The sequence below is a fragment of the Tasmannia lanceolata genome, unplaced genomic scaffold (genome assembly GCF_043159265.1).
Source record: "Tasmannia lanceolata isolate RefF3 unplaced genomic scaffold, GAP_Taslan_0.1 ptg000006l, whole genome shotgun sequence".
NCBI lineage: Eukaryota > Viridiplantae > Streptophyta > Magnoliopsida > Canellales > Winteraceae > Tasmannia > Tasmannia lanceolata.
In genome coordinates this window covers 27,344,611-27,366,595 of record NW_027518683.1, presented here as the reverse complement: position 1 = coordinate 27,366,595, position 21,985 = coordinate 27,344,611, and the positions used below count along the sequence as shown (strand labels likewise).

Here is a 21,985-nt window from a genome sequence, read left to right as displayed (position 1 = left end):
GATGCCTTATGGAATGTATTTCTTTTAATACTAAAGTCCTTTGATGCTAAGGGTTCTAATGTGAAGAGGTCATTCTATTGTCTCTCACTGCTTTGAGAAATTTTTTTCCATTTTGTTCACATAATCAGATCTCTTATTTTTTAATTTTCTAATTAGCTTACTTTGTCATAAAAAAGTACAACATATGTTTAAAATTGTAGAATATGGAACCGGTGGCCATGTCTCCATAGCCGGAGATGTTTATAGTTATGGGATTCTTCTATTAGAGATATTCACTGGAAAGAGCCCCACGAGTGACATGTTTAAGTATGGCCTAACCCTTCGAAAATTTGTCGAGTTGGTTTTTCCTGAACAAGTGATGGATATTATAGATCCATTACTTCTTTTAGAAGATGAAGAAGTCAAAGCTACCAATAATATTGGGAATGACAGAGATAAGAAACGTCGATTGCAGGAGTGCTTGGTGTCACTAGTGAGGATTGGAATTGTATGTTCTGCAGAATCGCCAAGAGAACGAATGGAGGTCGGAGATGTTGCAAAGGAAATGAATGTGATCAGACAACGATATCTTGGTGTTGGGATCCACAGAGAGAGACAAAATAGGGCCTTACAATTGGGTGAAGGTTCATCTCACCTCAGTAACTACTAAGAAACTTGATGAAAATGTTTTTTTCTAATATCTATATCTGTGTTTCCTAATAACATGCCAAGCTCATTCTTGGCAAATTATGTTTGTGACACCAGCATAAATTCGGTCTTTTGGGCTTGAGACAACCTACCAAACAATTCCAGAGGAGCTGATAGATGCGACCATCTATGTATTCCTTATATACGTAGTTTTACCATTACTTTTCTTGTATTATGATTGGTTAGAGGCAAGGATTTATGACCTCCTCTTGTATCTTTTATTCTTGTTAATAAAATTTAAGGTGTTGCCCATGTTCCTAGATAAATTTCAGGCTAAAAAAAAAGGCTCATTCTTGGTGTCGACTCCTCTAGATGCGAGGCTCCTCTGTTCATGAACCCATTGTTATATCTCTAGCTTCCTCTGTGTGTTAGGCCTCCCGCATGTCATCCGTCCTTGGACCTCCAAGATAGCCAACACTCATCCACCTCAACAAATGACATAGAATGTGCTTTCCATCTTAACTTAACTAAACTAATACAGGGTGGTAAGTAAAATTAAGCATAAAAGTGTCCCAATTTCCAAGATTCCTCCTCTGCGAGCAACGAATTTTATCTTTCACTAAGTTCATGGAAAGGAATTGTTGTAATTATAGTTCTGGGATCCCCCACATGCACACAGAGCCTATTTTTCCCAATGATTGAAGTTACAATTGCAATATTTTTGTTGGAGAAATTGCATTTCAAAAGAACCCCTCTTTTTGTAATTCACCCCCTAGGAATTGAAAGACAAATTCAAATATGACAAAAAACAAAAATTCTCACGGTATTCTAAGATTAAACTAAAAAAATTATTTAACAAAAGCTCTATTTCTTTAATACCTTTAAATTTCTTGTCACCTAAGAAGAAAAAAATGTAATATTCGAAGGATGACGAATGAAGTTCCCCTCCATATAAATGTATTTCTCTTCACAGTATGTTTATCTAGGAAGTCTAAGAGATTGGTCCAAAACGCTCCAGTCTCAAACATAATTGGAAAATCCAATGGAACAGTGACATATTGTACCAATTTCAACGTTGAAAATAGTAAATATATCTTCAACCAATTAAACTTAATCAGATCTTCTCATTTTTTTTGGTAGTTAAATGATCTTCTCTATCACATTATAGGGACCATTGATTTGTGGAGATAGCTTCAATGCCCCGTCTTAATCAGATCTTCTCATTTTTTTTGGTAGTTAAATGATCTTCTCTATCACATTATAGGGACCATTGATTGGTAGTTAAATTCCTGTTGAGCTTAGCACTCTATCGAAGCTCCACCACCTGAATCTAGGTGTAAACGATCTGACAGGAAGCATTCCACCTTCACTGGGAAATCTTTCATCCCTAATTGGTATTTCTCTAGTTCAAAATCATTTGAAAGGAAGCATGCCGGATGAAATTGCCCGAATTGAGAGCTTAAAATCCTTTCAAGCTTCTTTAAATGAACTATCCGGCACTGTTCCTCCCTCTCTTTCTAATCACTCGTCCATAGAGATAATTGTTGTGACGGCAAACCAACTTTACGGGAGCATTCCACCTGACATAGGGCTCTCTCTTCCTAATCTCAAAGTTCTACTTTTAGGAGGCAACCAATTTAGAGGACGCTTTCCAATGTCATTATCTAAAGCTTCACAACTTGAATGGCTTGAATTACCAAAGAACTACTTCCACGGACCGGTGCCTGAAAATCTTGGAAGCCTAAAGTATCTGCTCATGCTCTCGTTGTGGGGTAATCATCTTGGAACTAGCAGATATGATGACTTGGGTTTTATCTCTTCTTTGACCAACTGTAGTCATCTAAATTCTTTGAGGGTACACAATAACAATTTTGGGGGCAGCATTCCTAGTTCCATGGTCAATCTCTCGATTGACATGCTTTGGATATCATTAGGCACAAACCAAATTTTTGGCAGCATCCCTAGTCAGATTGGTAATCTGTCCAAATTACAATTTTTATCTATCCGTGAAACCTTCCTCACTGGTATTATTCCCACTTCAATTGGGAAGCTTCGAAGCCTTCAAGCATTGGAATTGTCAGCAAATAGTTTATCAGGGCAAATCTCATCCTCCATAGGCAACGTTACTGGATTAAACAAACACTATCTACAAGAAAACTACCAGGAAGGAATCATACCTTCAACTATTGGAAACTGTCAAAGTCTAGAATCACTGTCAATTGGTCAAAATAACCTTCATGGTACCATACCAAAACAATTTATCAACATTGCCTCTCTATCAATATCAGTAACTTGTCTCAAAATTTTTTGACTGGCTCCCTCCCGCTGGAAGTGGGTAGCTTGAAGAATCTAGCTAAATTGGATATTTCTTGGAACAAACTCTCGGGAGAGACCCCTAGTACTCTTTCAAATTCTAAGGGCATAATATATCTTTATATGGAGGGTAACTTCTTTCAAGGAACCATTCACCCGTTTTTTATTACTTTAACAGCCATTGAAGCGCTTGATCTTTCATCCAATAATTTCTCTGGAAATATTCTGAAGTATCTTGAGGGGTTTCAATTTTTTCAATATATGAACCTGTTTTTTAATAGCCTCGAGGGTGAAGTACCAAAACAAGGGATCTTTAGAAATGCAAGTGCTATTTCAGTCATCAGAAACCACAATCTTTGTGGTGGCATTCCAGAATTGAAGCTGTCGGCATGCCCCTTCATGGCTAATGAGAAACGAGGCAAATCTTTTGTTTCCGGAGTAATCATCCCAATCATAAGTTCGGTTTTATGTTTGGTTTGCTTACTATGTGTCATTGCTACTCTGTACTGGACAAGAAAGTCAGAGAAGAAACCCTCTACCACTTCTGCAAAGGAGGGTCAATATTTACAGGTTTCTTACTTAGATCTCTTTAAAGCAACAGATGGGTTCTCTTTGGCCAATTTGATAGGCATGGGAAGTTACGGATCGGTGTATAGGGGAGTTCTTGAGCAAGATGAAAATGTTGTTGCTGTGAAGGTACTCAAACATCAATTACGTGGAGCTTCAAAGAGTTTCATGGATGAATGCGAAGCACTGAGAAACATTTGCCATCGAAATCTTATTAAGATCTTAACTTCTTGCTCGAGTATTGATTTTGACGGTAATGATTTCAAAGCTCTCGTGTTTGAGCTCATGCCAAATGGTAGTCTAGAAAAGTGGTTACACCCAAAAGTAGATGGGAACCATCAATTAAGAAGTCTAAACTCTCTAGAAGGCTAAACATTACAATTGACATAGCTTCAGCACTGGAATATCTTCACCATCATTGTGATAGACCAATCACTCATTGTGATATAAAGCCAAGTAACATTCTTCTTGATTAAGACATGAATACTCACTTGTTTGGCATATTGCAAATGAAAAGAAGAGACATCTGTAGGTCATCATTCCATTGCAACCAAATTCAAGAGTTGCCATTAGGGTTGGTCATACTTTTCATAGCTTTTTGGTAGCAAAGCTATATCTTAGATTTCTGATTCTGATTAGTTTAAGAAAGGTTCGACGAGGACAGCTAACTTGTGTTGAGAATATGGGTCAAGGACTTGAGCCTTCATCTGTGGCTGTTTGGTATCAGACACTCCTAACGTTCCATATGATACCACTGATATAAGACATCTGAAGTATTGTGAAATCATATTTCTTTCTTATTGAGCATTTTACATGAGTTATGTCAGCTAATTAGATGACCCACACAATTTTTCACAAAACTCTTATTAGTTTCAACATTGTATTAACATTTATTAGGGTAGAGTTTTTGACAAGATTAAGCTTGGTTTGCTTAAGATTTAAGAACTAAATAAGTTCAGGACTTTGTCAATAATTCCTTACTTTTTGTTTTGGCGTAGGGGGTTTATATGTCCTCCCAATAAGTTACACACAATCGCTCAATTTAATTTGTTGTATACGCATTTGAGTTTTTCTTTTTCAAAATACTTTTCTAACTCAAGAACAAATTGATATGTGGGTGGAAGTCCGAATTTCAAAGTATGGTAGAAGTGTTTGTTGAAGACGAGATCAAGGCACGAAGAAGCAAAAACCAACTAACTCAAAAACAAGAGAGAGAAAACTGTTCTCTTTAATATTATAATAGAAAGCATTACACCACTCTCAACAGGGTTCTTACTGTACCGAGCAAAAAAAACAAGGGTTCTTACTGTACTCTTTTGTGGTCCCACAAGGGGAAGTAATCTAGACTTATGTTTTTCTCGTTTCGTTCTTTATGACTTTTGAGTCAGCCATAATCTTCTGCGGTTCCACAAGGGGAAGAAAGACTCAAAGTTTTCCTCATTTCCTTCTTTATTCACTTCTTTATGACTTGAGTCAGTCAAGTCAGGACAAGAAAAAAAAAAGGGTAAGTCACTGTTACGTGTCAAAATTACCTGAACTAGTTGTTTTAAAAACTCGTATGAATGTTATTTTTGCAAAAGAGAAGAATTCGAGGATGAAAATGCCCCTGCTTCGACTCATTTTGGCTGTGTGATTCTTTTTTTTTTTTTTTTGTTTCGAGTACCTATTTTGGCTTTGAATGACTCATTTTTCGCTTCAAATACCTATTTTTGCTTCGACTAACTTTTTTCTAGCTTCTAGTAACCTATTTTGGATTCGAGTAAACTGTTTTTTGCTTCGATTAAGCATTTTTTACTTCGACTAACATATTTTTTGGCTTGGAAAATGATATTGAGACCGCGAGTACCACCTAGCAAAGGACCTGCCATGAGAACATGGTTTTAAATTTTGACCGAAATCCGAAATCCGAAATTTCAGATTTCGGTGGAGACCGACACCAAAATGACATAAACTCGAAACGATATTTTATTTCGTCCCAAATTTCAGAATTTCGGTCGAAATTTAGGAATATCGGTCGAAATTTTGGTTTTTTTCGAAATTTCACCCAAAAAACCTATTTTTTCTTAATTAATTTAATATTTTACCGAAATTTAGGTAATTTTGGCCGAAATTTTATATTGAATAAGATATTGTTTTCCTGGTCTAAGTAATTTTGGTTTCGACTAGCCTATTTTGATTATGACTAGCAATTGTGGCTTTGACTAAACTCTTTTGGCTTCAACTAAGTAATTTTGGCTTCGACTAAGCTAGTTTAGGCTTCGAATAAGCAGTTTTTGGCTTCGACTAAGCATTTTTTGCTCCGACTAGCAGCTTTAGCCAAAGGCAAAATTGATTAGTCGAAGCCAAAATTGCTTAATCAACAGCAAAATAGATTAGTCGAAGCTAAAAATAGCTTAGTCAACGCAAACAAAAACTTAGTCGAAGCCAAAAATGCTTAGTCGAAGCAACAATAGGTTAGTCAAAGCCAAAAATACTTAGTTAATGCCAAAATATGCTAGTCGAAGCCAAAAAAAGCTTAGTTGAAGCCGAAATAGGTAGTCGAAGCCAAAAATGAGTTACTCGAAGCCAAAATTGAGTTACTCGAAGCCAAAAAAAGTTAGTCGAATAAAAAATATGTTAGTCGAAGTAAAAAATGCTTAGTCAAAGCCAAAAATAGTTTACTCAAATCCAAAATAGATTACTCAAAGCTAAAAAGGTTAGTCGAAGCCAAAAAATGCTTAGTCAGAGCCAAAATAGGTTACTTCAAACAAAAAATGCTTAGTCGAAGCGAAAAATATGTTAGTGGAAGTCAAAAATCCTTACTCGAAGCCAAAAATAGGTTAGTCGAAGTTAAAAATGTTACTTGAAGCCAAAACTGAGTTAGTTGAAGCCAAAAAAAGTTAGTCGAAGCAAAAAATGTTAGCCAATCCAAAAATAGGTTAGTCGAAGCTAAAAAAGAAGTTACTTGAAGCCAAAATAGATACTAGAAGGCAAAACAGGTTACTCGAAGCCAAAATAATTACTTGAAGCAAAAATTAGTCGAAGGCAAGGGCATTTTCGTCCTTGAATTCTGTTTTTCCTCCAAAAATGACATTTAAACTAGTTTTTAAGACAACTAGCATTTTCAGATAAATTTTCAAACTCTTTAGCATGTTACAGTGATTTACCCAAAAAAAAACTAGGACAGGTGTTCTTATTCGATAGAGAGAAGGATGCAATGCATGTACATTCCTTATATTACATGATCGTATACAACACTCTATGAGGTCGGTCATCTCAAGTCAAGAAAAAAATGTAGGACTAGTGATTGTTCGATAGAGAGAAGGATGTATGATGGTAAGTGAGTCATTAAGAAAGCCACAAGGGTAAAGGACCAAGTATTTCTAAGCCTACCCAAGAAACTATCACTTTTTCACTATACAACGGTCATCTCAGAAGTCTTCGGAAGCAGTTCGGGTGCCGGACCAAGTGACCGTTATATAATAAAAAATTTTGAATTATTGGCTTCGGGCGTCCCTGAGATTTTTCTTTCTCGGGCTCATTTTTGGGCTTCATCTTCAGATGCGCGAACGAAGTCTTCGGGCTCCTGAGTTCGGATGCCCGAATGTACAGTTTCCTGCACACTTTGATTTTTCGTTTAGCTTTTAAAATTCATAACTTTCTCATTTCTTATCTGTATTTGACGTTCTTGTACTCTACGGATATGAGAAGAATGAGAGCTATCTGTTAAAAATATTTTCAAAAATATTTAAATATATTTTGGACTAATTATGATAGGATTTATGTTCAATGGTCAATGCAAATGCCAAATTGATGCTATTTCATTTTGGAGCTCACTTTGGCACTTGGGCTTTGGATCCACTTGGTTTTTGGTCTATTATAAGTATGCCTTGACTTGAAAGAACCAAAAGAGAAGGATGTACATTCTAAGTTAAAAATGACACTTCTCTTGGTCTTGGCCTTCAATGATCTTCCTTTGCACGTCCACTTTGCTTGGGATGTTTGAATTTGAGCTCCACCTTGATTGTACTACCAAAGCATGATGATCCAAGAATGTTCCAGCTCCTTTGACCTTTGAATGATTCATCCTCAAGCTTTTGGCCATATGTGGTGATGTACTAGAATGGATTGACCTGTGAAATTCCTATCTATTGACAACACTCCAAGGCAACTCATTAGTCCTTAAAACACTATCCAATCTGGCCCAAATGCAAGCACCATTGACTTAGTTATTGCATTGAGTAAATCTACCACCTAAGCAACTGGCACCCACCACAGAGCGCCTTGTGTATGACAAGGTGCAGAAAACTTGTTTGGCATATTGCAAATGAAAAGAAGAGACATCTGTAGATCATCATTCCATTGCAACCAAATTCAAGAGTTGCCTTTATGGTTGGTCATACTATTTTACAGCTTTTTAGTAGCAAAGCTAGATCTTGGATTTCTGATTAGTTTAATAAAGGTTCGATGAGGACAGCTAGCTTGTGTTGCGAATATGGGTCAAGGACTAAAGCCTTCTTCTGTGGTTGTTTTGTACCAGATACCCCTAACATCCATATGATACCACTGATATAAGACATCTGAAGATTCTGAAAGCCTATTTCTTTCTTATTGAGCATTTTACATGAGTTATGTCAGCTAATTAGATGACCTACACAACTTTTCTCAAAACTCCTATTAGTTTCTTGAAGTGCTTGAATTATCACATAACTACTTCCATGGACAAGTGTCTGAAAATCTTGGAAGCCTAAAGAATCTGACCTATCTCTCGTTGTGGGGTAATCATCTTGGAACTGGCAAATATGATGACTTGAGTTTTATCTCTTCTTTGACCAACTGTAATCATCTAAACATGTTGTTGCTACACAAAAACAATTTTAGGAGTACCTTTCCTAGTTCCATAGTCAATCTCTCGACTGACATGCTTTGGATAACATAGGCACAAACCAAATTTCTGGCAGCATCCATAGTCAGATTGGGAATCTCTTCAACTTACAGGTTTTATCTATCCGTGAAACCTTCCTCACTGGTATTATTCCCACTTCAATTGGGAAGCTTCGAAGCCTTCAAGGATTGGATTTGTCAGCAAATAGTTTATCAGGGCAAATTCCACCTCCATAGGCAACATTACTGGGTATAACAAACTCTTTCTAGAAGAAAACAACCTACAAGGAATCATACCCTCAACTATTGGAAACTGTCAAAGTCTACAAATACTGTCAATGGGTCAAAATAATCTTCATGGTACCATACCAAAACAACTTATCAACATTTCCTCTCTATCAATAGAAGTTAACTTGTCTCAAAATTTTTTTACTAGCTCCCTCCCATTGGAAGTCGGTAGCTTGAAGAATCTAGGGCTGTTGGATATTTCTTGGAACAAACTGTCGGATGAGATCCCAAATACTCTTGCTTGTAAGAGCTTAATTAATCTTTTTATGGAGGGTAACTCCTTTCAAGGAAACATTCATCCCTTTTTGAATGCTTTAACTGCGATTGAAGTGCTTGATCTTTCATCCAATAATTTCTCTGGAAATATTCCAAAGTATCTTGATGGGTTTCAATTTTTGCAATATATAAACTTGTCTTTTAATACCCTCGAGGGTGAAGTACCAAACCAAGGGATCTTTAGAAATGCAACTGCAATTTCAGTCATCGGAAACCACAATCTTTGTGGTGGCATCCCAGAATTGAAGTTGCCTGCATGCCCCAACCTGGCTAATGAGAAACGAGGCAAATCTTTTGTTTCCAGAGTAATCATCCTAATCATAAGTTCGGTTTTATGTTTGGTTTGCTTACTATGTGTCATTGTTGCTCTCTGCTGGACAAGAAAGTCAAGGAGGAAACCCTCTTCCACTTCTTCAATGGAGGGTCAATATTTACAGGTTTCTTACTTAGATCTCTTTAAAGCAACATATGGGTTCTCTTCGGCCAATTTGATAGGCGTGGGAAGTTACGGATCGGTGTATAAGGGAATTCTTGGGCGAGATGAAAATGTTGTTGCTGTGAAGGTACTCAACCTTCAATTACGTGGAGCTTCAAAGAGTTTCATGGATGAATGAGAAGCACTGAGAAACATTCGCCATCGAAATCTTATTAAGATCTTAACTTCTTGCTCGAGATTTTGAAGATAATGATTTCAAAGCTATCGTGTTTGAGTTCATGCCAAATGGTAGTCTAGATTCTAGAAAAGTGGCTGCACCCAAAAGAAGATGGGAACCATCAATTGAGAAGTCTTAACTTCTCTAAGAGGCTAAACATTACAATTGACATAGCTTCAGCACTGGAATATCTTCACCACCATTGCGATATACCAATCACTCATTGTGATATAAAGCCAAGTAACATTCTTCTTGATGAAGACATGAATGCTCACTTGGGAGATTTTGGGTTAGCCAGGTTCCTTCCAAGAATTATTGGCAACTCTGAAGATCGAAGCAGCAAGATTCGGTTGAAGGGAACTATTGGGTACATTGCTCCAGGTAAAAACTTCATTACCTTTCTTCATTTTTTTTCTTATTTGGTGAGCTTTACGGAATATTTGCAATTTAAAATCGCTTATGTAGCACGAGAATGCCTAAGGGACTCTTTCGATACCGCTAAAAACCATTTGCATATAATCATGTATGTAAATGATTATAAAGAGTATTATATCTCCCTTAGTTATGGCTTCCAAAGTGAACTTAATGTCGCATTTACAAATAAGATAACTTTAAGCACTCTTATTTGCATATAACGCGCAATTTTTGTGGTATCCAAAGAGGCCCTTAATCAGAAACTCTCAACCAAAATAGTAAGTTTATAACTAGCTGTCCTTTTTTCGTCAAAGTGAACATAATTCCAAATATCTAAAATATAAGTATTCCATCCACCCGTGAAATGTAGACATGCATCTAAGACCAGCAAGTCACATGAACAATGAGTTACTCTTGTGGTACCTGTGCATCAAAACGATGGCTGGGATTGAGGAAAATCCTACCAGATAATTACTCAAAATAAAATAAAATAAATTAAGTTTTATCAAAAGAATTGGGAAATTCTAAACATAAAAAAACAAAATGTTCAAATAACCAAAACATTTATTAACTAAAGTTTCTCAAAAACAAAAATAAATAAATAAAAATTGCCAGATCAATATATTGATATGATGGATCCATTTTCCACAAAGGTTCACATGTAAAAGGGCCTTCACATTGCTACAAAAACAATAATAACATTGCCGTATGCTTTCTATTGTTCAATCTTTATTTGTTCCTATATTTGTCTTTGACGCTGCTTCATTAAGTAGAAGGTATAACGGGTAAAATATCTTTAAATTATTTTTAGATAATCGATTGGTATTTTTAAAACTGTTCATAAATTAGTGCCTTTTAAGATTTATGATAATTTTCCCTAAGAATATAAGGCTTTTGGATTGTGAGCCATCAATATAAGAAATATGAGAGGTGTTATCCACTTTCTCATTGTTTACTTCCACGACCATTGACTACACATCTCTCTCTCTCTCTCTCTCTCTCTCTCTCTCTCTCTCTCTCTCCATTAGAATCACTTTTCAATGCAGACCAAGATTAGATGTGTTAAAAAATGTTGACTAGAATAAATTCTTTACAATAATAAGTTAAATGTTTGAAATTTCTATTAGGAAAACACTTATAAAATGGAATTCCATTATGAAAATAAAACGGGAGTGAAAATGACCGACAATTTGTTCATTTTGACAGTATTTTTTAGCATTCATGGGAATTCGAGCACTCCACTACAAGAAACTTATTTGTTTTCTTGCATGTACATGTTTCATGGTATAGGATCTCTTGCTTTTTTTTTTCAAAACCGATTTCCGTTTTGATAGTAGTCCCCTTTCTATTATAATGCTATGATTAAAATGTTTTTTCTTGTATTGATTTTTAACATGTATGAAATTGTACTCTTCATGCTGGCCATCTACTCAGTAATTGGAAACAAATATTACCTTTTCTTTCATTGAGGTAAGTCCTTATTCCCGTTTAGCCCATAGTTTGTGATGCCTTATGCAATGTATTTCTTTTAATACTAAAGTCCTTTGATGCTAAGCGTTCTAATGTGAAGAGGTCATTCTATTGTCTCTCACTGCTTTGAGAAAATTTTTTCCATTTTGTTCACATAATCAGATTTCTTATTTTTTAATTTTCTAATTAGCATACTTTGTCATAAAAAAGTACAACATATGTTTAAAATTGCAGAATATGGAACCGGTGGCCATGTCTCCATAGCCGGAGATGTGTATAGTTATGGGATTCTTCTATTAGAGATATTCACTGGAAAGAGCCCCACGAGTGACATGTTTAAGTATGGCCTAACCCTTCGAAAATTTGTCGAGTTGGTTTTTCCTGATGGATATTATAGATCCATTACTTCTTTTAGAAGATGAAGAAGTCAAAGCTACCAATAATATTGGGAATGACAGAGATGAGAAACGTCGATTGCAGGAGTGCTTGGTGTCACTAGTGAGGATTGGAATTGTATGTTCTGCAGAATCGCCAAGAGAACGAATGGAGGCGGAGATGTTGCAAAGGAAATGAATGTGATCAGACAACGATATCTTGGTGTTGGGATCCACAGAGAGAGACAAAATAGGGCCTTACGATTGGGTGAAGGTTCATCTCACCTCAGTAACTACTAAGAAACTTGATGAAAATGTTTTTTTCTAATATCTATATCTTTGTTTCCTAATAACATGCCAAACTCATTCTTGGCAAATTATGTTTGTGACACCAGCATAAATTCGGTCTTTTGGGCTTGAGACAACCTACCAAACAATTCCAGAGGAGCTGATAGATGCGACCATCTATGTACCCTTATATACGTAGTTTTACCATTACTTTCCTTGTATTATGATCGGTTTGAGGCAAGGATTTATGACCTCCTCTTGTATCTTTTATTCTTATTAATAAAATTTAAGGTGTTGCCCTTGTTCCTAGATAAATTTCAGGCTAAAAAAAAGGCTCATTCTTGGTGTCGACTCCTCTAGATGCGAGTCTCCTCTGTTCATGAACCCATTGTTATATCTCTAGCTTCCTCTGTGTGTTAGGCCTCCTGCATGTCATCCGTCCTTGGACCTCCAAGATAGCCAACCCTCATCCACCTCAACAAATGACATAGAAGGTGCTTTCCATCTTAACTTAGCTAATACAGGGTGATAAGTAAAATTAAGCATAAAAGTGTCCCAATTTCCAAGATTACTACTCTGCGAGCAACGAATTTTATCTTTCACTAAGCTCATGGAAAGGAATTGATTGTAATTATAGTTCAGGGATCCCCCACATGCACACAGAGCAATTCCTCTTCACGGTTTGTTTATCTAGGAAGGCTAAGAGATTGGTCCAAAATGCTCCAGTCTTAAACATAATTGGAAAATCCAATGGAACAGTGACATATTGTACCAATTTCAACGTTGAAAATAGTAAATATATCTTCAACCAATTAAACTTAATCAGATCTTCTCATTTTTTTTGGTAGTTAAATGGTCTTCTCTATCACATTATAGGGACCATTGATTTGTCGAGATAGCTTCAATGCCCCGTTAACATAGGTCTGTAAGTATGGTGGAAATTAGAAATACACCATGTGTTCAATCTCAAAATGGTGCTTTGCTCAATGTTTTTCAACTACATTCTTAATTTGAGTTTCATCTACATCAGATTATAGGCAATAAAAAATCAGCGTCTTTATGTATTGTCGGTAAATCGTTTATCGGTGGATATATTGTATGGCGGTAATGACCACCGCTAAAATTATTAGCGATAAAAATTTGCCTTTTACTGGTGATTATGACCGCCGCTAAAATTATTATTAGTGGAGGTCATAACTACTTATTTAATTATTTATCTCTACCGAGGGTTATGACCATCAGTAAAAGTAAAAATATTTTTTAAATAAACATATAACGACAATTTTGATTTCTATAAACCACTTTTTACTAAAATTGTTAAAGCATAAACGATTAAATAATACCATCTCTAACAGCGTAAGCTTTTGGAGTAATTGGTTTTTCACATGGTATCAGAGCTATTGCCTCACAGCAGGTCCCAGGCTCAAAATCCAACAACTCCCTGATATTAAAAATCCATGTGTAGGCCAAACCCAAAAAAGAGGGGCCAGAATTTTGAAGTATAAATGATTAAATAACACCATCTCTAAACTGCTTATGATTTTGGAGTAATTGGTTGTTTCACATGGTATCAATTTTTTTTTAAAAAAAAATCAGACAGTGGGAACAACCTGTAATCTATGTCATTCGCCATAGTTATAATACAAGCTACCCCCTTCAATGGTGTAACTTTATTGTAAGACTACAATAAAATTATTTTGAACTACATAACTAAGTCTAAACCAACCATATCACACTCACAAGCCTAACGCATTCTATGATGTGCAGCCATTGATTTGCAAAAAAGATTTGATTATCAATAGGAATTTGGAAACTAGAAGAATCTTGTAGCAAGTTTCATGTTCCTCCTATGTTATTTTCATGCGTGAAAAAGAACAAATATAGCATTTGGAAAGGAGAAGAAGCAGGCAATAATCATACATTCACAACTTAAGACAGATCTAAACTTTGAGTCAAAAGTTTCGATTGACAAGAAGAATTCAAGTCCATTAGCAAGCTTCCTTAACGTGTACTTGTTGTGCATGGGCACTCAATCGATGTTCAATCATTCCATGAAAATTACAACCAAAATATAATTTATGTTAGAAAATTCATGAGTACATTCCTATTTTAGTTAGTCCCGTCACTTCACCCCCATGGTGGATTTGATAACAATAGGAATGTGATGCACGGATACATACATAAGAATCTAAAACCGTGAATCATGATTCATAAAAACAAACGATGTAGCTTAAGGAAAGCAAGTCCACATAATATACACACTGAAAGCCTGCCTTCCTGAGCTCCATAAAGAATGGTGACCCGGTAAGATTGGAATTTCATTGAATTCGAGGCTTTTATTGAAGGTAGGACATTGCTAAAGTATAAAAAAGATTAAATAACACCGTCTCCAACAGCTTAAACTTTTGAAGTTACTGATAGTTTCACATGGTAACAGAACCAGCGGTCCTGAGTTCAAACCTCCCTGTACGTGTGGCCCCTCTTTCTTTGGGTTGGCCTACACATGGCACATGTGGCCCCACTTTTGCTTGACTGATTGTTCAAACCCGTGTATAGAAAATTGATTAATCAATACCATTCTTCTTTGTTCTTTTCATGTGGTCAAGGCCCAACCCATTTGATATTAAGTTCTGGTTACATCACAGATCAAGTATCTCTCTCACAACAAGTTTTTCTGGGTAAACTCCACTACGTTCCAAATTGATTCTCTGGATAATTTCTTAGGTAAAAAAACTAAACCAGATTCAATACCTGGATAAAGGTAGATAGAAATAAGAAGAAAGTGATTAACTGGGTAAATTTCACTTACACCGCCGAACTAAATGGTAAGCCAGCGTTAAGATTGGGTATGCCACCGTAATATATATGGTATGCTGGCGTTTCTTGTATTGCGCCGACATTAATTTAGATACGCCGGCGTAAATAATGGGTACACGAACGTTAATATTAGGTATGCCAGCATGAATAGTATGTAGGCTGGCGTAAAGGCTCTGGAGACCTCACCAAAATGGTTTGTTCATCACTATGTAAGAGTTGAGACATTGTCTCTGTATTTAGGGACATAACGACACCGGAAATTGAAGGCAGGGTTTAACAGACAGTAGAAATGAAGTAAAGATATGGCGGTATTAGAAAAGGACACCACCGTTCCATGTAGATGTCCATGTGTCATGAATCCGACCGTCTGTGCATATTGGCGACGGCCAAGATTTGAACGAACTTAAGAGACTCTGGGTTCAAAGGAAATTTCGAATCCAAACCAAACCAACTGTCAACAAAGGCGCCACCGTTCGGAAAAGTTTATTTATGATGTGTCAAGCATCCTTTCGTCTGCAGTTATTTCCGACGGCCAGGATCCAAATGAACCCAAACTTTTGTCGGTTCAAATACACATTCAGATGAGCCCAACGAAACCTCGTGCAGTGCGCCAAACGCAAATGGGTCTGAGATGCATTAAATACCGGGGGGGGGGGGGGGGGGTTCCCGCTGAAGAAAATAGTAAAATAATGAAAAAATGAATGATGAGGACCAACAAATTACCAAATATTTATTGCTATTCTAAGAAAAATGTAAATCTCTCATTTATTACTAAATATTCATTATCTACTCTCTCTCCCTCTCTCTGATTGGCATCGAATATAAGTTTTTCCTTGATTTTTGCCGATTGATTTCCTTCTTATATTGGACGTTCCCCATTCCAACGTCCTTTTTGGTATTCCAAACGTTTCATCTTTTATCTTTTTGGGCTTTTACTCTGCTCACCTTTTTTGAGAGAAAGATAGGATTTTTAGGTATTTTAAAATTTTAATATAGGGTCTTGGTCTGATTTAGGCCCTCTTTGTTATAAAGAAATTAGGATTTTAGGACCTTTTGACTTCCTAAATTGCTATTCTTTTATGCATATAGTTCATCAAGACGTCGCATGTGCGGTGCATGTGCCTTTTTACTAGTCACAAACAAAAAGCCTAATATGGAAGATTTAAGAAAACTGGACGTCTTGGTGGTAAAACATGTATTAGTAGCTCAGATAGCGAACCTAAGGGTTCAACCTACCTTGATAGAGAGTATGAAGGCAGCCTAGAGTGCAAATCAACAGTTATAGAAAATTAGAGTAGGTGTTGACAGTGGAAGCAACCAGACATTAGAATTCATGAGGATAGATTTCTAAGGTTTGGGAGTTGATTGTGTGTACCTGACAATGCAAATCTAAAAGGTGAAATTTTCGGAGAAGCTCATAGCTCAGGCTATTCAATTCACTCTGGTAGTACAAAGATGAATATAGATTGGAGAGAGCATTTCTAGAATGATAGATGCAAGAGCCCTCTTTATGCAAGGGTCGGAGAAGTGCCCTTGAATAGATCCACATCGTTTTTAAAGTCGGTTGAGAAACTGAATTCAGTTACACTTAATGATGTGGATCTATCCAAGGGCCCTTCTTTAGCCCTTGCATAAAGAGGGCCCTTGCATCAATCATTCCTCAAGTTATTGACATGCCTTAACAGTGGACGAATGCGTACTGCAGTGGGGCAAAAATATCATCGCCCTTCGCTTTTTTTAGGCTCCAATTCTTGTATCTCGCTTCCAACGGTTCAACCCGAGGAAGGCCTTCGCCCTACTTCCCACTTTTTTCCATATATTTGAGTTTGGATGTTCGAAATGCTAGGGTTAGGGTTTATGAGGCATTTGAAATCTCCTCCTCTATTCCTCTTTCCCTCTTGTTACGAACCCGATTTGGTTCATAACGTGATTGATATTCTTAGAGGGAAGATCGGCCTCTTGATCCACTTCGAGGGAAGGATCAATCCTCCTTTGCGCAAAAAGACACAATTTCTAATAAGATTTCTTCTTCCTTTCATTAATAGTAGTATGTGTTTATATAAAGCACTTACAACTAAACATAGAAAACGATAAACATAGTGATAATAATAGAAATAGCCAAATAAAGATACCCTAATCTAAGTAGGAATCCTAATCTAAAATAACTACTAAATATATATGATATTATTCACTAAAATATCTAATAAATTTATTCCAGCCTACGTGGGACCCATCTAGGCACGTAATCATGTATCATTCCACCCCTCTTGGAATCAACCTTGTCCTCAAGGTTGGAGGTTGCGGCCCAACTAGTGAGAAATCCGATCTTGAGCATTTCCCTAAAGCCTTCTTCTGACTCCCCCCTTTCCTTCTTTTCTTTATCTTGCGGTATGTCGTCATCAATGGTTGAGACAACTCCATTTTCATATCGATCTGATCGTGTTTTTCATTAAAGCTCCATCGTCGTGCTTGTTTGGAACAATTGGGATTTTGACGCACGAATGGTCGCGGATGAGGATCTTCCTGATGGCGTGCTGGCTGAAACGAATGATGAATTTTTGGCCAACGACTTTGTCGAGATTGACAACGCTTCTTTTTTGCATTTTTCTTTTTTTCTATTTGCTTTCTTTCTCCTTTCTTCTTTTCCCTTCTTTTTCCATTTCGCTATCTCTTTTTCATTGTGCAAGGCTTCTCGATCATTATGTTGATTTTTTAAAGCCTTCTACTAATTGTTGTTGTCCTTCCATCATCTTCGAAACCAGTGCTTTAATCTCCTGCAGATCTTCACCTATGGATTTCCAAAGCTCCAAAGACGCGGCCATGACGAAGGATCTACCGCTCTAATACCAATTGTTACGAACCCGATTTGGTTCGTAACGTTATTGATCTCCTTAGAGGGAAGATCGGCCTCTTGATCCACTTTGAGGGAAGGATCAATCCTCCTTTGTGCAAAAAGACACAATTTCTAATAAGATTTATTCTTCCTTTCATTAACAGTAGCATGTGCTTATATAAAGCACTTACAAATAAACATAGAAAATGATAAACATAGAAAGATCTAGAAAGATCTTATGATAATAATAGAAATAGCCAAATAAAGATATCCTAATCTAAGTAGGAATTCTAATCTAAAATAACTACTAAATATATCTGATATTATTCACTAAAATATCTAATTAATTTATTCCAGCCTACGTGAGGCCCATCTAGGCACGTAATCACGTATCACCTCTCTTATCTCTTTCATTTTCGTCTGCCTCTCCCAATTCTCCCTTGCCATGGTTCCCTTCTTCTTCCCTTCCTCTTCTCTTCTTTCTATGCTTGTAATTTCAGGTTCCTCTCTCTCTCTCTCTCTCTCTCTCTCTCTCTCAAAGCTCCACCTTCAAAGAACGCATGTTCTATTCTGATTTTGATATTTCCGTGCTGGTTTTTGCAGCTCTACTTTTTGTTGCTGCGGCGGGTTTTGGAAGATGTTTCCGGCGACTTCTCGGAATTTCAGCATCGGCGCCAGCTTTCGCTTTCTTCAATGTCATGTTTATTTGGTGAGTTTATATTTCTGTGATTCGACAAGGTACGGATATCTATTAATTTTTTTTATTTGCAAGCATTTATTTTCCTCCATAAACATCAAGCTCGTTTAGTGAAATTGGGATTTTATGGCGGACCTAATTGTCAGCTAGTCTAAGTTCATCAGACACGTTATTCCTCCATAAATATCAATCTAGTTAGTCTTGGGATCTAATGCTGATTTTCTGCTAATATAGTGGATTGTGCGTGAATCTCAGTTCACCAGGCACATTATTTCCTCCATAAATATCAATTTAGTTAGTGTTGTGATCTTCTAAAATGGTGAAATGAAATCGATGATCCAGTAATACGGTACTTAATCTCATCCTTCCAATGCGTAAACCGCCAAGGTTGCGTACTAGTACCCTTGAGCTGACAAATAGCATCAAGGGAGTTGTCTTCCACTAAGATCTGGTCTAGAATAGTAGGCCCTAATATTGTGTCTGCTGCCACCAGATGTTTTTTGATCAAAATGCACATGAAAATTAAATAATTCCATGTGGATTCAATGGATATGCCAAGGTTCCAGTGGAATTCCAGGCCCATTTATTTTTTGTAAATACTATTTTCTAATCATGTATTTATGTATCTATATAGAAGAGAGTGAGACATGTTATGCGCAAAAATGATTCATGAAAAGAATATATGCTTTTACTGTTGAGAAAATCCGAAAATCCGCCGGGCAAATCCAATCCAATCTTGCACAAATAAACGAAAAAGTAAAATACGAAAGCAAGGCACAAGATGAACCTCGAGATGTTACGGGGTTCGGCCAAGATGCCTACATCCACGGGCGAGAACATGATCTTCCATAACATGATCTTCCACTATGAGAAAATAATATACGTGGATTACAATGGATTTAAATGTTCAAATGTATAATGGACCCATTCACCACAAAGGTTCAAATGTAAATGGGAGTTGACAACATTACCAAAACAATGGTAACATTTCCAAATGCTTATCTATCGTTCAATCTTTATTTGTTTCTATATTTTGGGTTTTTGATGTTGCTTACGTACATAGAATGTAAAATGGGTAAAATAATTCTTTAAATTATGTTTAGACAATCGATTGGTGATTTTTATAGATATTCATAAATTACTGTTCTTTTGTTTATGATAATTTTTCCTATGAGTATAGGGCACTTGGGTTGTGGGCCATCCATATAAGAAATAGGGAAAATTACATATACACCCCCTGTGGTTTGGCCATTTCCACTTTAAACCCTGTGGTTTGGAAGTTACCAATGACACCCCCTCAACTTTCCGTGGGTTTTTTTAACGTGACATAGTGGACGGAAGGGGGGAATGACTGTTATGCCCTCGTCTTCCCCAACTAAAATTAGGGTTTTCATACTTTAAAACTGAAAATTAGGGTTTGATTCAAACCCTTGTTTATTTATCAACAAAAACCCCTGATTTAGGAGTTTTATTTGTCTTCATTCACATCATTATCATGATTTGCACATAAACCCTAATATTTTAGGGATTCTCTTTGTTTTTATCGATGTTTTTTTTTCTTGAAATGTGGGTTTGATGTAGCAATGGGGCGGGGTTTCATTGGCTGTGGTGGAGGTGACGGCGGTGGCCGGAGATGGCGACGGCGGCGGTGGCCGGACGTGGCGGGGATGGGGCGATGGGAAATTGCGTAACCCTAATCCCATTGCAAATGGCTTAAAACGAGTGATAAAGTGTATCTTTGTCCTCAAAATATTAACCATGGTTAGTTTTAGTCATTCCGTCAGGTTAAACTAAGTGACCGTCAATGGAGGGGGTCTACTTAAAAATATTAGGAAGTTGACGGGGTGTCTTTGGTAATTTCCAAACCACAGGGTTTAAAGCGGAAAATGGCCAAACCACAGGGGGTCTATCTATAATTTCCCCTAAGAAATATGAGAGGGCTTATCCACTTTCTCATTGTTTTTACTTACATGATGATTGACTACACATATCTTTCTTGCTCGCTTTACATTAGAAACACTTTCTCAATGCATGCTAGGATAGATTTCGTACAAAATGCTCACTGGAAGAAATTCTTGGCAATAACAAGTTAAATGCTTGAAATTTCTATAAGGAAAACACTTCTATAATGGAATTCCTTTCACAAAATAAAGACGTGAGTGATAATGACCTACGACTTGTTCATTTTCACAGTATTTTTTGCATTCGTGGGGATTCAAGCACTCTTCACTACAAGAAGCTAGCTTATTTGTTGTCTTGTGTGTACAAGTGTCACGATATAGGATCTATTGCATTTTTCAAAATGGATTTTTGTTTTGATAGCAATCCTCTTTCTATAATAATGCTATGATTAGAATATTTTTCTTGAATTGAGTTTTACATGTAGTAAATTGTACTCGAACGACATTTAACTTTGGCCATCTACTCATTGATTGGAAATAAATATTACCATTTCTTTCATTGAGGTAAGTCAATAGTCCCCTTTAGCCTATAGTTTGTGATTGGTTAAGCCATGTATTTCTTTTAACTCCTTTGATACTAAGGGTTCTAATGTGAAGAGGCCATTCTATTGTATCTCATTGCTTTGAAAAAAAAAATTATCCTTTTTTCTCATAATCAGGTCTACTATTTTCTTTTAGTTTCTATTAGCTTCTTGCTTCCTTTGTCATAAAAAAGCATAAGATATGTGTAAAATTGCAGAATATGGGACTGGTGGCAATGTCTCCATGGCCAGAGATGTGTATAGTTATGGCATTCTTCTATTGGAGATATTCACTGGAAAGAGCCCCACGGGTGACACGTTTAAGGATGGCTTAAGCCTTCGAAAATTTGTTGAGTTGGCTTTTCCTGAACAAGTGATGGGTAATATAGATCCATTACTTCTTTTAGAAGATGAAGAAGTCAGTGCTACCAACAATGACCGAGTTAAGAAATGTAACGACCCGATTTCCGTCGTGTCGCTACGAGCAAAAGAAAGTAAAAATCATGGAAATATTTTTTTTTTTTATACAAGCATCAACGACGATCCCGATAGAATCTTATTACAACTTAAAAATGATACATGACGTAAGACGTCAAAATGCAAGGACTCCAGGAACGAACTCTCTGATCACACAGTCCCTTATCCCATGGTTCCTTCATTTGCAAATGCTCCGCCATCTAATGCCTCAACCCCTGTGGTGGAGGAATCAACGTCAAAGCAGGGTCATCCAAAGACCGAGCAGAGTAAAAGAGACAATAATAACAGTTCATACAATATAATCCACATCTTCAATAATGTCTAGAAGCAATATAATAAAGATTACAATGCCCATGGCAATATAAATCAAAGGAGTGACAAATAATTTCAATGTATGCTATGTATGCATGTATGCAACAATTTTATAAAATGAGACAGCACATTCCCCAGGTACATCCGGCTTTTCCCCCATTTATTTTTCTGTCAGTTCTTTTCTGACTTTTTCATTTTCTTTTATTTTTTTTCTGCCGGTGTCCTTGCCGCACG

General features: G+C 36.7%; 1 protein-coding gene and 1 pseudogene across 2 annotated transcripts in view; both read left to right on the top strand.

The window, feature by feature from the left end:
* Positions 1-12,442, top strand: part of LOC143880185 (putative LRR receptor-like serine/threonine-protein kinase At3g47570) — a 30,795-nt pseudogene extending 18,353 nt beyond the window's left edge. Inside the window, exons 2-4 of the transcript XR_013251538.1 lie at positions 9,317-9,968; positions 11,706-11,811; positions 11,952-12,442. The product of XR_013251538.1 is annotated as a putative LRR receptor-like serine/threonine-protein kinase At3g47570 (transcript). The remainder of the gene's footprint in view (positions 1-9,316; positions 9,969-11,705; positions 11,812-11,951) is intronic.
* Positions 1-21,410, top strand: part of LOC143880184 (receptor kinase-like protein Xa21) — a gene marked incomplete at its 3' end in the record, with an annotated part of 34,719 nt that extends 13,309 nt beyond the window's left edge. Inside the window, exon 2 of the mRNA XM_077382976.1 lies at positions 21,181-21,410. Within this exon, the coding sequence (XP_077239091.1) occupies positions 21,181-21,410 (230 nt within the window). The remainder of the gene's footprint in view (positions 1-21,180) is intronic.
* Positions 21,411-21,985: the final 575 nt, after the last annotated feature.